This window comes from Haematobia irritans, chromosome 4, assembly GCF_050003625.1.
Source record: "Haematobia irritans isolate KBUSLIRL chromosome 4, ASM5000362v1, whole genome shotgun sequence".
NCBI lineage: Eukaryota > Metazoa > Arthropoda > Insecta > Diptera > Muscidae > Haematobia > Haematobia irritans.
The window spans coordinates 54,419,393-54,437,300 of record NC_134400.1 but is presented as its reverse complement, the minus strand read 5'-3'; the positions used below and the strand labels follow the sequence as shown (position 1 = coordinate 54,437,300).

General features: G+C 32.5%; 1 protein-coding gene across 14 annotated transcripts in view; it reads left to right on the top strand.

Moving 5' to 3' along the window:
- pHCl-1 (pH-sensitive chloride channel 1) overlaps positions 1-17,908 on the top strand; it is a 466,217-nt gene that overhangs the window by 433,832 nt on the left and 14,477 nt on the right. For all 14 annotated transcript variants that reach the window (XM_075307951.1, XM_075307944.1, XM_075307953.1 and 11 more), the window contains one exon: positions 14,890-15,003. In XM_075307951.1, the coding sequence (XP_075164066.1) occupies positions 14,890-15,003 (114 nt within the window). The remainder of the gene's footprint in view (positions 1-14,889; positions 15,004-17,908) is intronic.

The following is a 17,908-nucleotide window of genomic DNA, read 5'->3' as shown; positions in this document are numbered from 1 at the left end:
CACAGCGCTATGAATTAACATGATATGTCTGAATATTTCTTGTTCTACGGTTATATGTACGTGCTCGGGATAAATCTAGTTTGTGGGTTTCCTTGAGCTAGCATAGCTTGGCTATCGCCCACTAAAAGAAAACAGGCCTACTATATGTATGTTGTTAAATTACTTTCGCTGTGCACTAATAGAAAAAGTTTCGTTATATTAACGAAATGTGTCGTTAAAAGCCAGCCAATGAAACGAATTCGTTAATGCAACGAAATTGTTCGTTATTATAAAGAATTTTCTGTTAATCAACGTAACGTTTCGTACTATTAATGAATATTTTCATTCTATTAATGAAATTGTTTCGTTATATCAATGAAAATTTTTCGTTGGCTGAATTTTAATGAAATTTTCTTTGTGTGTGTATTATTGTCCATATGTGAATATGCGAGCTCATGGACCTATTTTCCTTCCTTCAGCATTGAACTGATATTGTTATGCTGGAAAAATATTTTTTCTTGTGGCAAAAGGTACTTCTTCATCCACATAATTTTTTACAACATTAAGCAGGAGTGAAAGCAACAAAACCCAAAGTAAAGTGCATGTATGAGAAAGATTCTTATGTAGTCACTTTGGCATTGAAATTCTCCATAATGATGCTGTCAAGCAACCAAGAATACCAATAAACATTAAGATGATATTCACGATAACATGAGTAGCATGTTTTCTTTATTCCCAAACGATATCTTTATTAATACCAATTGGCCATATTCCATCAACAAATCTTATCTCTATACGATTAATAACCTTTTTTTTATTATGATAATGTACAATTTTTTATTTTAGTAGGAAATTTTCATATCTAGGTTAACAGTCTATTTAATATATGATATACAGACATTTCATATATAATGGGGAGATTAAATATTTTTAAAGCTAACATCAACTTTTTAAGCGCAAAGGTACAAAAATATTTGTTCTCAAATTTCAAGCGTAATACATATGTTTCTTCCCTGACACAGAGTATCTATCAAAGGTACATACCACCTCTTGAAACGGACAGTAAATGGACTCTCTCTATTCTCATCTTGTTGAAATTTCCAAGGTAACAGTGTAAAAATTCTTCTTGCTTTCGCACCTTTTCTGATCCAATTACAGTCTCGTTTAATGCAGCTTGTCTTCAAAAATGGCCTTTAAAAATCTCAAATTTATTTTTAGACTTGTATTTATGTATAACAATTTAATTAACAAAATAATGAAACAACAACATTAGGCCTGGTGTTCCATCCAGAACACCTCATCACTGCAAATCTCGACGGTGTTGCCAGATTTCATTTTGTTAAAGTGACGCTTCTTCCATTCACAATAGCAATTTATTGTGATTGATTTCTCGAATAACAGGTAAAGGGCATAAATAAGCACATCAGTAAATATTTATTCATTAGCGTAGCTAGACAATTTCCCCCCAGCTAAAAATTTATGGACTGAACTTATAAGTTCAATTAATGTTTTATTTTATAAAAATGAATAAAAAATCAGACATCAACATAACTAGAGAATTAATTTTTAATAAAGCAACTAAAAGTAGTTCCACAGTTTTCGCAGCAAAAAAAAAAAATTGGGAGTGGTTCTAAAGGCACAACTTTAAAAGCACTTCCAAAAATGTTCGCATAAAGCACTAAATTATTTTAACTATATATTTTAATATATTTTAATGGGTATTCTTTTTTTTTAAATAGGTCAAAAAGAAATTAAAAAATGGTACAAATTTTGCTATTTTTCCGACAAAAATAGATCCATTCTAGAAAAATCTATAATTTTTGAAAATATTCTAGGGCAAACGTTTCAGACAAGCATTGGAATGCATTAAAAATTAAAAAAATTATTTATTTGGGGAAATAACACAATATTTTTTCATTCACATTCGAAACACTGAATTCGGATCACACATTTAGAAGTGATACAAATTCAGTGCAACGGCTGTTGAAATGGTGGACATCCGTCCTATGACAAGTTCATATTACAGTCATCGCTTTTACGCCAATTTTGCAACACACCCAAACCCAAAAAGAAATTTTTCACTAACGACTCTTTTTTGCAGCATTATTTAACTACAGCTTTATTTCATAAAGATCAGGCTTCAAGGATTCGCTTATAATAAGGAAACTAACTTACAATTTAGAAGACAATGTTAAGAAATAAAGCTATATATTGCCATCGGCAACTGCTACCACAACTCAAGTAATTCGAATGTACATGAAAGTATTTAGCGCAACTTTGTGTATTTACATGTTTAATTGTATATAAAAACAATGGAAAATGGTAAATAGGTTTTCAAATTCTGGGGGGGGTAAAATTTTCCTGGGGGGGGGGGTCTACGGAAGTCCTCCATTTTAACAGCCGTTGCACTGAATTTGCATCACTTCTTTGGTGTGACACGATTTCAATGTTTTGGATGTAAATTAAAAAATTCTGTGATATTTTGTCAATAAATAAATTTTATAATTTTTTATAATTTTTAATGGATTCTAAAATTTGTCGGAAACGTTTGACCTCAAATATTTTCAAAAATTCATAATTTTTTCAGATTAGATATAGCATTTTTTTCGACAAAATTTAAATGATTTGTACCATTTTATGAATTCTTACTCTGTTTTTAAACAACTTGAAAGAAAAAAGTTAAAAAACCAAGTTATAAAAAATTGAATTAAAAGAACTTCCTGGGTAGTTAAAATAAGGAACATCATTGGGGTGCATCTTCTAGAAGTGCTTTTAAAGTTGTGCCTTTGGAAGAACTTCCAATTTTTTTTTGCTGGGATACTCATATGGGCATTTGGGGACTTGATTAGGAATTTCTTGGGAGTTTATCGGAATTTTATGATGATTTTTCTAAACCTGTTCAGTATAATATGGAATTATTATGATTTATAATTTATGATTTTTAAAATACTGTTTTCTAGATAGAAGCAGAGTGAATGTAAAAACAATTTTGCTCCTCTTTATGTGTTATGGGCCTGTTCCAGGAGTCCATTAAAATCACTCTAACTTTTTAAATGTTGTCACCTTCCCAGCGTATATTCCTGTTATATACCATATATCCCATAAATATAGATATGATGAAGATGGTTCATCGTTCAATCTCCCATTTTCATTTCTTGAACATTTAAAAGCCGATTGGAAGGTTTGTTTTGAATGAAATTGTAATCGGCGGTCTCCTGCCCCCAGAAAGAAGATAACGAAATTTTTTATAGCCGATTTAACTTTATTTTAGTTCATGAAAATTAGTTCAGTTTTGCCAAATGTGAAAAAAAAATTCTTATTTCAATTATTTTTGGCTTACTTTAATCAGGTGAACTAAAAAGGAGAAAAAAATATTTATTTATTTATTAAATTTAACTTAGCTTATATAAATATAAGGCAAGTATAAAGAAAAAAGAAATAGCATTAGCTACAAAGGCTATCAGCTAAGAAAAAAATATTTTATTCAAATGAAGTACACAATTTTACTAAATATGAAAATACTTCGTATTTTCCTAAAATGGGTGAAGTTTGCTGATACTGAATCCACAGGTTTCTCAAATGAGTACATTTTACTTACATTGTGTCTGTCTAGAACTTTATATAACGCTTAAGACATTTTAACAATTCCTATTTAATTCCCATTTTTCCAAAGAATTTTTATTAAACAACAGAAAAAAACTTTATTATTTTTAATAAATTTTCTTCAATTTGACAAAAATTTTTTAACTCATTTGTATCATGGCGCCGTTAACACCTTAGTTGAAGAGTCATTGAAAACATAGACAAAACTCATTATGGGATGCGATGCAAATGCATATCATACTATATGGGAAAGTGGTGACATTAATAGAGGAGGAGAGTCACTTCTAGTTTATTTTGCGTACTAATTTGGTAGTTTGCAATAAGGGAGATGACCCAACCTTTGCCACTACAATCAGGCAAGAGGTTTTGGACGTCACCTTGGCCTCGCAAGAACTGAATGAAATGATATCTGATTGGCAGGTTTTAAGTGAACATACACCCAGAGAAGGAATATGATCACCTCAAACATGTTTTAAGAGCAAAATGTTATTTTTGGGTGGTGACCATGTAACATGGTTTTCGCAACCATGTTATTTTCTCGGAAATCATGTATTTGATTTCGGCAAGCAGGTTATATTTGACGAGAAAATAACATTTTAGTTACAAACATATTACGTGGTCACCATACAAAAATAAAATTTTGCTCTTGAAACATGTTTGAGGTGATCATATTCCTTCTCTGTGTGTAGCTTCTCAGATCAGCGCTACATCAGTTTCAAATTAGATGTTCATACCACCAAGACGATATTTCCGCCAAATGTTAGGAAACTGATTGGAATAGGTATAGGGAATCGTTCAATATGATGATACCGGAAATGCCAGAGACAAATATGAGCACTGTGCAAGATATCCAACACGCAGTGGAGAGGATTACTAAGGCCTTGAACATCTCACTGAAAGCTGCATGCCCTAGAGGCAGGGCTGCCAATAAAATTTCTAGAAAAATAGTCACTTTTTTCCGAAGAAATCATCATAATCGTCACTTCCATTTCAAAATTCGTCAAAAAATATGCAATGTGAATTATATTAAAACCAAACTAATTTTTTGGTTAAAAACAAAAGTATTTATTTCATATAAAGAAAAGAAAATTAACATACATAACTATGCAATTCAACAACAAAAGCATAAGGACTTGAGTTTTGTATAAAAATAACATAAAAAACATTTTATATAATGCTATGCAATTCCAAAAAAAATATAAAAATAATTTTTTTAATATATAGTTATTAATTGAGTAAGATTTTTATTTAAAAATAAAAATAAAGGTCTTTAATATTTACGTATGTGTTGCACGATTTTCCAAAATTTGACCATAAAATTAAGAGGTACAATTTTCTATAGAAATGAAATTTTCCAAAAATTTTCTTAGAAATAAAATTTTGACAAAATTTTCTATAGAAATAAAAATATGCAAAAATTTTCTATAGAAATATAATTTTGACAAAATTTTTTATAGAAATAAACATGTGCAAAAATTTCTACAGATATACAATATTGACAAAGTTTTCTATAAAAAGAAAAGAAAATTAACATACATAACTATGCAATTCAACAACAAAAGCATAAGGACTTCAGTTTTGTATAAAAATAACATAAAAAACATTTTATGCAATGCTATGCAATTCCAAAAATAATATAAAAATAATTTTTTTAATATATAGTTATTAATTGAGTAAGATTTTTATTTAAAAATAAAAATAAAGATCTTTAATATTTACGTAAGTGTTGCACGATTTTCCAAAATTTGACCATAAAATTAATAGGTACAATTTTCTATAGAAATGAAATTTTCCAAAAATTTTCTTAGAAATAAAATTTTGACAAATTTTTCTATAGAAATAAAAATGTGCAAAAATTTTCTATAGAAATACAATTTTGACAAAATTTTCTATAGAAATAAAATTATGACAAAATTTTCTATAGACATAACATTTTAACAAAATCTTCTACAGAAATAAAATGTTGACAAAATTTTCTATAGAAATGAAATTTTGCAAAAATTTTCTTAGAAATAAAATTTTGCAAAAATTTTCATAAATATAAAGTTTTGCAAGAATTTACTATTGAAAAATTCTATAAAAATAAAAATGTGCAAAAATTTTAAAAAATTTACTGTAGAAATAATATTTTGAAAAATTTTCTATATAAATACAATTTTGACAACATTTTGTATAGAAATAAAATTTTGACAAAATTTTCTATATAAATAAAATTTTGACAAAATTTTCCATATAAATAAAATTTTGACAAAATTTCTATAGAAATAAAATTTTCACAACTTTATCTGTAGAAATAAAATTTTAACAACATTTTCTATCAATTCAATATAAAGCATTTCTTTCGATTAATTGTGGTTAGTATATATATATGAACAACTTCAAATTAAAAATAGTTTGAAGTTGTTCAAAATATTTTTTTTTTTTTAATTTTGATGGATTATTTGTGGCGCAAGTGTCAAAATGAGCAAAAACTTGCAATTTACCTATCTGACAACTGTCAAATGCATTTTTGATCGGAGCTAATATCGTCATTTTTGGGGCAAAAATCGGAAAATCGGCATTTGCTATTTTTTGACTAAAAAAATGCCGATTAATCGGCAAAATTGGCAGCTCTGCCTAGAGGGAAGCCTAATTTTTTACTGAATTTAATATTTCTCTTAACTTTTCAACCACCGTATATATTGGTTGGTGCTATGTTCCATGTTCGTTTGAATAACTACTCATGCATCATGAAATTTATCTCAATCCATATTTTAGCAAGATTTAACTAAAAGTGCCTTCATTTATATATGTTCGCTATTTATACCCTGCTCCACACTGTGGAACAGGGTATTATAAGTTAGTGCATATGTTTGCAACACCCAGAAGGAGACGAGATAGACACATGGTGTCTTTGGCAAAAATGCTCAGGGTGGGCTCCTGAGTCGATATAGCCATGTCCGCCTGTCCGTCTGTCCGTGAACACATTTTGTAATCAAAGTCTAGGTCGCAGTTTTAGTCCAATCGACTTCAAATTTGGCATAAGTATGTGTTTTGGCTCAAAATAGATCCCTATTGATTTTGGAAGAAATCGGTTCAGATTTAGATATAGCTCCCATATATATATTTCGCCCGATATGGACTTATATAGCCCCAGAAGCCAGAGTTTTACCCTAATTTGCTTAAAATGTTGCACAAGAAGAACAATTAGTACTATAGTCAAGTGTGCAAAATTTTATTGAAATCGGTTCAGATTTAGATATAGCTCCCATATATATCTTTCGCCCGATATGGACTAATACGGTCCCAGAAACCAGAGTTTTAGCCCAATTTGGTTGAAATTTTGCACAGGGAGTAGAATTAGCATTGTAGCTATGCGTGCCAAATTTGGTTGAAATCGGTTCAGATTTAGAAATAGCTCCCATATATAGCTTTCGCCCGATTTACACTCATATGACCACAGAGGCCAATTTTTTGCTCCGATTTAGTTGAAATTTTGCACAGGGAGTAGAATTAGCATTATAGCTATGCGTGCCAAATTTGGTTGAAATCGGTTCAGATTTAGATATAGCTCCCATATATATGTTTTTCTGATTTCGACAAAAATGGTTAAAATACCAACATTTTCTTTGTAAAATCGCCACTGCTTAGTCGAAAGTTGTAAAAATGACTCTAATTTTCCTAAACTTCTAATACATATATCGAGCGATAAATCATAAATAAAAATTTTTGAAGTTTCCTTTAAATTGCTTCAGATTTAAACGTTTCCCATATATTTTTACTTACATTGTGTTCCACCCTAGTGCATTAGCCGACTTAAATTTTGAGTCTATAGATTTTGTAGAAGTCTATCAAATTCTGTCCAGATCGAGTGATATTTAAATGTATGTATTTGGGACAAACCTTTATATATAGCCCCCAACACATTTGACGGATGTGATATGGTATCGAAAATTTAGATTTACAAAGTGGTGCAGGGTATAATATAGTCGGCCCCGCCCGACTTTAGACTTTCCTTACTTGTTTATTTTAAACTTTTGTTCCGAAAATTGAAAATTTTAGCAGTTATATGGTTTACAGCAATAAGATATACACCGTAGTGAACTCTATATGTCACTAACGCCAATGAAGCATAAAGATGAGGACCAAATTATACACATATGAGCATAAATTATGTCTCAAACAAAATATTTTAGAAATTCAAACAATTTGTAATTTTAGCAATAATGCACTCATCTTGAACTTTGTATGTCACTAAAGACATTTTTGCAATTTTGAACTCCAATTTTTCCTTCAAACTAGGAAATTTTCTTTAACACGTGAAAGAAAAAAGTGACATTTGTGTTTGTAATACAGCTTAGTTGAAATTATCTAAAATTAAACATTTTTGTTTTAAAATATTAACCAAATTTTCATTTCTGGTGAAAATGAATATATATTTATAATATTTACAAATGCGGTTGTAATTCAATTCACACATACCACTGATTCGCCTGTTTCTTGGACATCATTCTTAGTTCCGCCGACAGTCATTGCTTCCAAATATGTAGCATCAAGCACTGTTCTCAAATGGTCTTTAGGTTCCGTAAATATTACGAAGAACTTTTTACGAATATACAAAGTGTCTACGAAATATTCTACATTAACTTTTCATCGTAAAAAGTTCGTACTTTTAACGAAATTTTTCGCATGATTGTTTGATATATTCTGCGTTAAAATTTATTCCTTGATATTACAATGAAATTTCATTAATTTGTACAATTTACGAAAAAAGTGCGAAGGGTTTTCATATAACTATGAAGAACAAATTTCGTTGTTTCAATAAAAACGTTTCTTTAATTGTAAAAAAATAACAAATTTGGTTCAGCTTTTCGTTCTTTTTACGAAGATAATTCATTCGGTGTACAAATATACGAGTCCAAAATGGAAAAAAATTTAATGTATTACACAATTGTCAAATACGCACGGAGAAGTAACATATTTGAGGTGATCATATTTCTTCTCTAGGTGTATTCTGACATTAAGCGATGCATCTAAACACTTAACGGAACATTATGGTATACGTATGATCTTAGGTCAGTACGAGCTACGGAATATTTCGTGCGAAGAGTCAGCGACATCCCATGAGATTTCGATGTTACTGCCATACGTCCGACTTGGGCAATTTTTTCAATGATGTGCCTTTTAGGTAGAAAATCTTACAATTTTATACTAAGCTTTGTTTTAAATAAATCTTTTCGAAAGAGTAACCGTACACCATCAATTTGATCGGGGTCTACTATCACGTCAAGGGCACCATCCGACTGTAGTTTATTCTTATTTGTTCGATTTAGTTGTTATTAATATCTTTTAATTTTTTGTTTTTCATTTCTGCTACTGCTTTGTCAATCAAGACAAATTTTTATTTATTTTCCTATTGTTTTTAATTTTATTCATCGCATTTGCCACGACGAAAATAAATTTTCGGCTTAAATTTTCCTTACGATTCTTTGAGAAGAGGCAAAATGGATTTTAATGCTCCACCCATAAAGAAATTGTAATATAGTAAAAATACTGCTAAGGCATACCTAAGCCTAACATGCAAACACTACTAACAAATTAGATTTGTATATTAACTAGAAACATTTATCTAGAGCTAGACAGTTCAAATTCTCTACAATCGTACAACTTGACATACTACCTGCCCACCCTATTATTATAATATTTACAATACAACTTAATATTTTATTAAATGAAAAATGAATAAATTATTGGCGAAAAAATGCAATAACTTTACTATGGAATTTTTTATACTTCTCTTCCTGGTTTTATGTATGTGTGTGTATATGTATGCGTTTGTTGCTCAACTTACTAACCAAACATCCTTTGAACCAAATCACCAACAACAACAACCAATCGAATTAATCGAACTACAACAATGACGACATCATCGTCATAATTAACAACAACATCAACAACAATAACTAACAAATGCTTCTGTGTGTGTATGGCTTCATGACTTTTATCACTACAGCCCGTAAGTATCTCTCTGGTTCTCATATCGTATTTTTCGTACTCTCTCTCTCTCTCTCTCTTAAATGCTCATTAACTGTATCTAATGCATTTTAACCAATTACAATAACAACAACAATACATGTATCATTTTAATACTTATGTACATTTTTTTGTGGAAAAATTGATGTTGATTTTTATTTAATGTAAATTTTGAAGACATTTATTGTGATTGATTATCAATATTTTCTTGTATTCATATCCCTAGACTACCCATAATCATCAAAAATCAAAATGGTTGTAATCTAAGAATTGAATAATTAATTCCATCACAAAAATATAAATAGCCAGCATAAAATATATCGACAAAAAAAAACTAAAAGAAATATTAAATTAGATCTAAACAACTGAACCGAAATAAAAGCAAAAACCTTATTCATATCTACGGTAACTCCAGAGCCTCCATTTCAACCTTTCCATTTGCAACTCCGCACGTAATGTCAGTACACAGTAAACTGTAAACATTCAACAGCTTTGTAAGGGAAGTCAAAGTCAATTAGCGCTTAACTCAGTGCTGAAATTCATTCTTCTTTATATGCATTTCAGAACTTTCAGAAGCAGTAAATTTACATTGGAAAATACGCTTAAGAATGCTCAGAATAATTTCGAATACTATATTAGAACCAGAATATCACTAAAGTACTTCCAGATAGCCGTAAAATACTGCCTTTCCTTTTTTTATAATTATACTAGCTGTGCTCGGTCCGCGTTACTGGCCCAAGAGTTATTCTTAGCTTGAATTAAATTAAACCATATACAAAAGAGAAGTTGAATGGGTTGCGGTAACACTTGCCGATGGCAAGGTATCTTAAAACTTCTTAAAACCGTTTTCTCAATTGTAACTTAGTCCATACGGGGTATATATTAAACAAAAAAAGGCGGATTAAATACGTATATAACTCAGCTTGACAAAATTTTCTATAGAAATAAAATTTTGACAAAATTTTCTATAGAAATAACATCTTGACAAAATTTTGTATAGTAGTAAAATTTTGAAAAAATCTTCTATAGAAATAAAATTTTGACAAAATTTTCTATAAAAATAAAATCTTGAAAAAATTTTCTATAGTAATAACATTTTGACAAAATTTTCCATAGAAATAAAATAGAAATAAATTGACAAAATTTTTTATAGTAATAAAATTTTGACAAAATTTTCTATAGTAATAAAATTTTGGCAATATTTTCTATAGACCTATATGGACCAATTTTGGCATGGTTACTAGCGCAATGTACCAAATTTCACCACATATCTAATTTCAACCGGATCGGATGAATTTGGTCCTCCAAGAGCTCCGGAGGTCAAATCTGGGGATCGGTTTAAATGGGGGTTACATATAATTATCTGGCGTTTTCTTTTCAATGGCTCTATTAACCATGTTCCTTAATCTATATCTGTCCATAAAGCTCGAATAATAATTGTATAATTAGATATAATGCATCTGGACGTCAATTGCCTGTTTCGGTATCAGGCTAACATGTAATATAATAAGCAACGATGAGCCCGTCGTAAAACTAGGAAAAACACGACTAATGTACGCGTTAGAATTGTTGTTGTATCCTGGAAACCAGTTTCTGTTAATTGTCATATGTTGTAGTTGACTGTAGAAACAATAAGCATTGTTCGACTGTTCACCACTTAGGTGAATTCTAACAAATTAGCTTTCTAAAAATAAATTTCGTGTTGTTGCATTACTATGTAACAAAACGAAATAAAAATAAGATTAAGGGACTTGTAAGTTATATGAAAAGATGATGTACAGTGGGAGAAAGATGATTCAATTTGTAAGAGGAAATTTCCCAAATGTTTTCTCCATAAGGAGTTAGCATAAAGGGCCCAAAATTGAGTTATCTCTCCCAGCCAGATCTATACTAAAGGCTGTGGAAAGGTTCATTCGCCCGAACCGAAACATGTACAGTCCAGGCGTGTATAGATTTGTATCTGGCGTTTTCTTTTCAATGGCTCTATTAACCATGTTCCTTAATCTATATCTGTCCATAAAGCTCGAATAATAATTGTATAATTAGATATAATTAAGACCGCTAATGACCAAGCTTCGCATGGTTGTTAGAGACCATATACTAACTCCACGTACCAAATTTCAACCGGATCGGGTGAATTTTGCTCTTCCAAGGGGCTCCGGAGTCCAAATCTGGGGATCGGTTTATATGGGGGCTACATATAATTATGGACCAATTACTGCATGGTTGTTGGAGACCATATACTAACACCACGTACCAAATTTCAACCGAATCGGATGAATTTTGCTCATTCATGAGGCTTCGGAGGTCAAATCTGGGGATCGGTTTATGTGGCGGCTATATATAATTATGGACCGATGCGGACCAATTTTTGTATGGTTGTTAGAGACCATATACTAACACCTCGTACCAAATTTCAACCGGATCGGGTGAATTTTGCTCTTTCAAGGGGCTCCGGAGGTCAAATCTGAGGATCGCTTTATATTTGGGGCTACATATAAGTATGGACCGATATGGACCAATTTTTGCATGGTTGTTAGAGAGCATATACTAACATTATTTACCAAATTTCAACCGGATCGGATGAATTTTGCTCCTCCTAGAGGCTCCGCAAACCAAATCTGAGCGCCGGTTTATATGGGGGCTATACGTAAAAGTGGTCCGATATGGCCCATTTGCAATACCATCCGACCTAAATACATCAATAACAACTACTTGTGCCAAGTTTCAAGTCGATAGCTTGTTTCGTTCGGAAGTTAGCGTGATTTCAACAGACGAACGGACGGACGGACATGCTTAGATCGACTCAGAATTTTACCACGACCCAGAATATATATACTTTATGGGGTCTTAGAGCAATATTTCGATGTGTTACAAACGGAATGACAAAGTTAATGTACCTCCCATCCTATGGTAGAGGGTATAAAAACTATTAAGTGCGTCGCCCACTATAAACGAAGAACTTATTTACACATTTAGTATAAGTAGCGCTGAATTCTGCTCTTACAACTTTGAGCAAAATAGTAGTGTCTACAGTATGGACATTATAATTTAGGTGCTTCCAAAATTACAACTATTTTTTGCTGTTCTACCTTTTTCATAGAAATATTAAAAAAGTGGATAGCCCGACATTATGATTCAAAAACAATCTTTCTGCTAAATCAACAAAGCGTAGCATGGCCGAAAAAATCTTTCCCTCCGGAACGAAATTTTGTACAAACGACATTCCATTTTTGTTTGTAAAGTATTTTCTTGAAAAGCTTATAAACACGTACTTATGACAAGCATTGAAACAATTGAAAACTTTGTTTGTCAGCTTCAATACTGTCGCTAAGAAATTTTGCCGATTAAATTCTGCATTAATGATTGCATGCAGAATCATCAACCCCGCTCGGTTAATGAATACGAGCGGGGAGCCACGATCAGCTGTTAGGGCGCTATTACCAAGAGCAGAGAGCCACCGTGGTGCAATGGTTAGCATGCCTGCCTTGCATACACAAGGTCGTGGGTTCGATGCCTGCTTCGACCGAACACCAAAAAGGTTTTCAGCGGTGAATTATCCCACCTCAGTAATGCTGGTGACATTTCTGAGGGTTTCAAAGCTTATCTAAGTGGTTTCACTGCAATGTGGGACGTCGTTCGGACTCGGCTATAAAAGGAGGTCCCTTGTCATTGAGCTTAACATCGAATCGGGCAGCACTCAGTGATAAGAGTTCATCAATGTGGTATCACAATGGACTGAATAGTCTAAGTGAGCCTGATACATCGGGCTGCCCCCTAACCTAACCTAACCTATTACCAAGAGCAGCGCTGAATTTCTGGAGTCCAAGCGAAGTTGTACATTTTCAGCTGATCTATTTGGCAAATAAACCTGATGATTTTACTCAATTTACCCGAAGAAAGTCAAATTCCGTAACTGGCAACTTTCGTGCAAGCGAAGCAACTCCTTTACTCTTTGCAGCCTAACATTTTTTGTGCATCGGTAAGCTTTTTGGAACTTCAATAGTCCAATCAGTCCAAGTTCATTTTTCAATGTATGATGTATCCGTTTCCGCGATATGTTCAGCTCTCGAGCAAGTTTTCAAACTACCATGCTTAAATTCCATCACAAATAACTTTATTTCTGAATGTAATAGATCAAAATTCCTTTGTAATCTTGAACACATTAAAATGAACTGTCATTGAAATAAATCTGTCAGCTTTCAAACGAACTGTTTAGAAATGAAAGCAGGCTGAAGCTGGTTGCAATGCATCAGCCACACTGTACATACTCTTCTACACTAAAAAAAAGAGTTTTCTTTTCTGAGGAATGGAATTTTAGACAAGCAGAGATTTCTTTTGAAGCTAAAAATGTTTGATTAAACGCAAATAAATAAGATTAGAGACAATTATTGAATTGTTTGTCATAAATTCCTGTTTAATTGCTCTTAAAAAAAAAGACTTGAAAAAGGGAGAATTTCTACGATTTTGCTGTGGATTTACAAAAGATTGATTTTCAAAATTCTTCACAAAAATTGAACCATTTTGAAATTACCCATCGATACACTTTACCTTCTCTACTTCTCTATGTTATTTAATATTCAAATATTTATGTTTCCAAGAGGATTGTTTTAATTGTATTTTGTATCTTTTTTTCCCCATTCTTTTTAATGCTTTTTTGCTGTACTTACTTTTTGTTATTGTGTGCGTGTGTAAACTTACTTCGCTGTATTTGTGTATATATGTATAAACCTAATAATAAATATTTGTGTATGTATGTATAACTTGTAACTTAATACTTATTGAAAAAAAATGAAAAAAAAACAAACAAACCAATAATGTCCTTGGACACATGTAAACAATGCAATCGATATGCATCCCCCGAATGTAAATGTTGGTGTGTTTCTTTGAAATATATAACGAATCGTCATTGTTCATTTTTGCAAAACCAATATATTGACCTATTAAATTCCCCATATATTTGGATATATCATTTGTTTTCCGTATGATTGTCGATTTTACAATTTCAATAAAAAATTAATATAAAAAATATATGTATAATAAAACATTTGATCAACTGAAATTAATTTCAATAAATTTTTCCCCCTTTATTTGTTGTTGTTATAACCATATTTTCTTTTTTATTAACAATGCTTTTGTTTTAATTCTGCCTATGCAAAACAAAAAAATTAATTCAATTCGTATGCCATTTATAAAATATTAACCCCTTTGTTTTATGTGCTGTCCTTTAATTGATAAACCAAATTGAATTCAAAATTATAACACAAGTTTTTTAAATTTACTGCCGTCTATCAGGGTGAAAAGAAACGTGACACCGGGGGACCCAATGAGATTGTGGCCTGTACCACATGTGGTGGTAATAGTGGAACTCCCTGTACACATTCGGCCAATAATGGATGCGCCACAGAGGTAAGTAGAGAACACCAATCACGATCTGGATTTTTTCTTTTTGAATTTTTTAGAGTCAAGGTTGAAATAAACTCCAAAATTTAAAGAAGCCAGTAGGGAATCTGTTTTATGCGAAAACTGTATTTCATTTATTGTGATTGCCATATTGCTTTGTTAAAATAACGATAATTTCTGGGATATCCAATTAAACATTCAATTGGCTTAATTACTCGTATGTTTTGTTTAATTGAAGCATTTAATTACATTAGTATTCATATTAGTATTATTATTTATAAATTATTATTTACCTTTTTGATGAAATATTTTTGTTTTGTAATTTTATAAGAGTTCATATGATTTAGCACTTTTTTGTACTTTCCAATTATAATTATAGTAGGCTTTTTTTCGATTTCAGTAAACATTTAATGAACCAATGAATAGTAAGTCTACATAAAATCTAATTATTTTCAGCCAAAATTTATTTATTTTTCGAAAATGAAATATATGTTGATTTAATTAAAATGTGAAATGGGATAATTAATATTTTAATTAAAAACTTAAAAAATGAACATAAACTAAAAAGAATGGAAAAATCATTGGCGTTACATCAATACCATATTAACCACGCTGTAGTTCCATCTTACTTTTTTTTTAGAGGTGTACGACAATTTTCTTATGCTTTACTTAGCATTATAGGCTACCCACTAGAGGTGTGCTCGTGACTCGAAATTGTTGTGAATCACAAAAAATTTCGTGACTCACGCGTGAGTCGTCACGCTGATGGGAAAGACGTGAGTGTGCGTGAGCGTGATTAACAAACAAAACGTCGTGCGTCAGCATGAGTCACGAAAATAATTTCTTCGTGAGTAACGAATTTCGGAAAAATACGCTCACAAAAAATGCCGCCCACGGGCATAAAACGCTTACGAGATGAATTCATTTCCAATTTTAGTAACACCTGGGATGTTAAGAGTTTAATAACGCTCTTGTTGAAAATCTCGGTGGTCCTACGGATCCTCCTGATAAATCTTGACCATTGTAAGGCTTAAAAGTTCTCCTGATAAAAGGGGACATAGATATAGTTCTTATTCAAGAACCATATGTTTATAGAAACAAATTGCAGTATACTGGTAATGATGTAAATCGAGCCTGTATACGAGTAATTGCTAAAAACGAGCTCAACTTGTTTCTGCTTCCTTCAATGTGCAATACTGACACTGTCGTTGTCAGTTTAGAAATAGCCAAATGCAAATATTGGGTATCTTCGGTCTACATGGGACATGATAGGGAGATTCCTCCATGTGCCGTTAACACCTTAGTTGAGGGGTCATTGAAAACAAAGACAAAACTCATTATGGGATGCGATTCAAATGCACATCATAGTATATGGGGAAGTGGTGACATTAATAGAAGAGGAGAGTCACTCCAAGAGTTTATTTTGCGTGCTAATTTGGTAGTTTGCAATAAGGGAGATTCCCCAACCTTTGCCACTAAAAACAGGCAAGAGTTTTGGACGTCACCTTGGCCTCGCAAGAACTGAATGAAATGATATTTGATTGACAGGTTTTAAGTGAACATAGCTTCTCAGATCATCGCTACATCAGTTTCAAATTAGATGTTCATACCACCAAGACCATATTTCCGCCAAATGCTGGGAAAGCCGATTGGAATAGGTATAGCGAATCGTTCAATATGATGATACCGGAACTACCAGATACAAATATGAGCACTGTGCAAGATATCCAACACGCAGTGGAGAAGATTACTAAGGCCTTCAACATCTCACTGAAAGCTGCATGCCCTAGAGGGAAGCCAAGGGGAAAAATCGACCACCATGGTGGTCTACGGAGTTAAGTAATATGAGGAAATCCTCCAGGAAGCTCTTTAACAAAGCAAAGTCCACCAGAGCTCCTGAGGATTGGGACGCTTACAAGAAGAATCTGAGAGAATACATGCGAGAACTGAGAAAGGCTCAGCATAACTCTTGGAATGATTACTGCAGCAGTATTGAAAATACGCCCAAGGCTTACAGACTACGGAAGGTACTAGCATCCACTAACTCCGCTCCAGGTTTTATTAAAACATTGGAAGGCAATTGGACAACGTCCAGTGAGGAGACGCTGGAGGTACTATTGGACACACATTTTCCTGGAAATCAGACGGTCGAACCATGTTCTGGCGGTGCCACAGGGGCTCAGCGGTCGTTTCCTATCGAGGAAATTGTATCGGAATCTAGAATAAAATGGGCGTTAAATAGCTTTGGACCATTCAACTCCCTCGGACATGATGGAATTACTCCGGCAGAGTTACAAGCAGTGACTGACAGAATCGTCCCCTGGTTGTCGGCGATATATAAAGGATGTATCAACTTAGCATATATCCCAGGAAAATGGAGGGAAACAAAAGTCGTTTTCATACCTAAAGCGGGAAAGCCTCTCACTCGAGTGCAAAGGATTTCCGACCAATCAACTTATCCTCATTCCTACTTAAGACTCTGGAGAGGATGGTAGATATTTATCTTAGAACTAGCGTCGCTTCAAGTTTGCTCTCGAAAAGACAGCATGAATACTCGAAAGGCAGGTCTACTGAGACCGCATTACATGAACTAGTCAGCTTTATTGAAAGCTCACTATCTGCCAAAGAATACACAATCGTGGCGTTTCTAGACATCGAAGGAGCGTTCAACAACATCCATCCGAGCTCGATTTTAAATGGACTGACAACTCTGAATGTTGATCCAGGTATACATAGGCTGTTAGACGAACTTCTAACAAAGAGACGTATTTCAGCCACACTAGGACAAGGGAGGCATTTCCCAAGGAGGAGTTCTATCACCTCTTCTTTGGAATGTTGCTATAAACAACCTTCTGGTTTCCCTATAAAAAGAAAGGATAAAAGTGGTGGCTACGCAGATAATGTGGCGCTA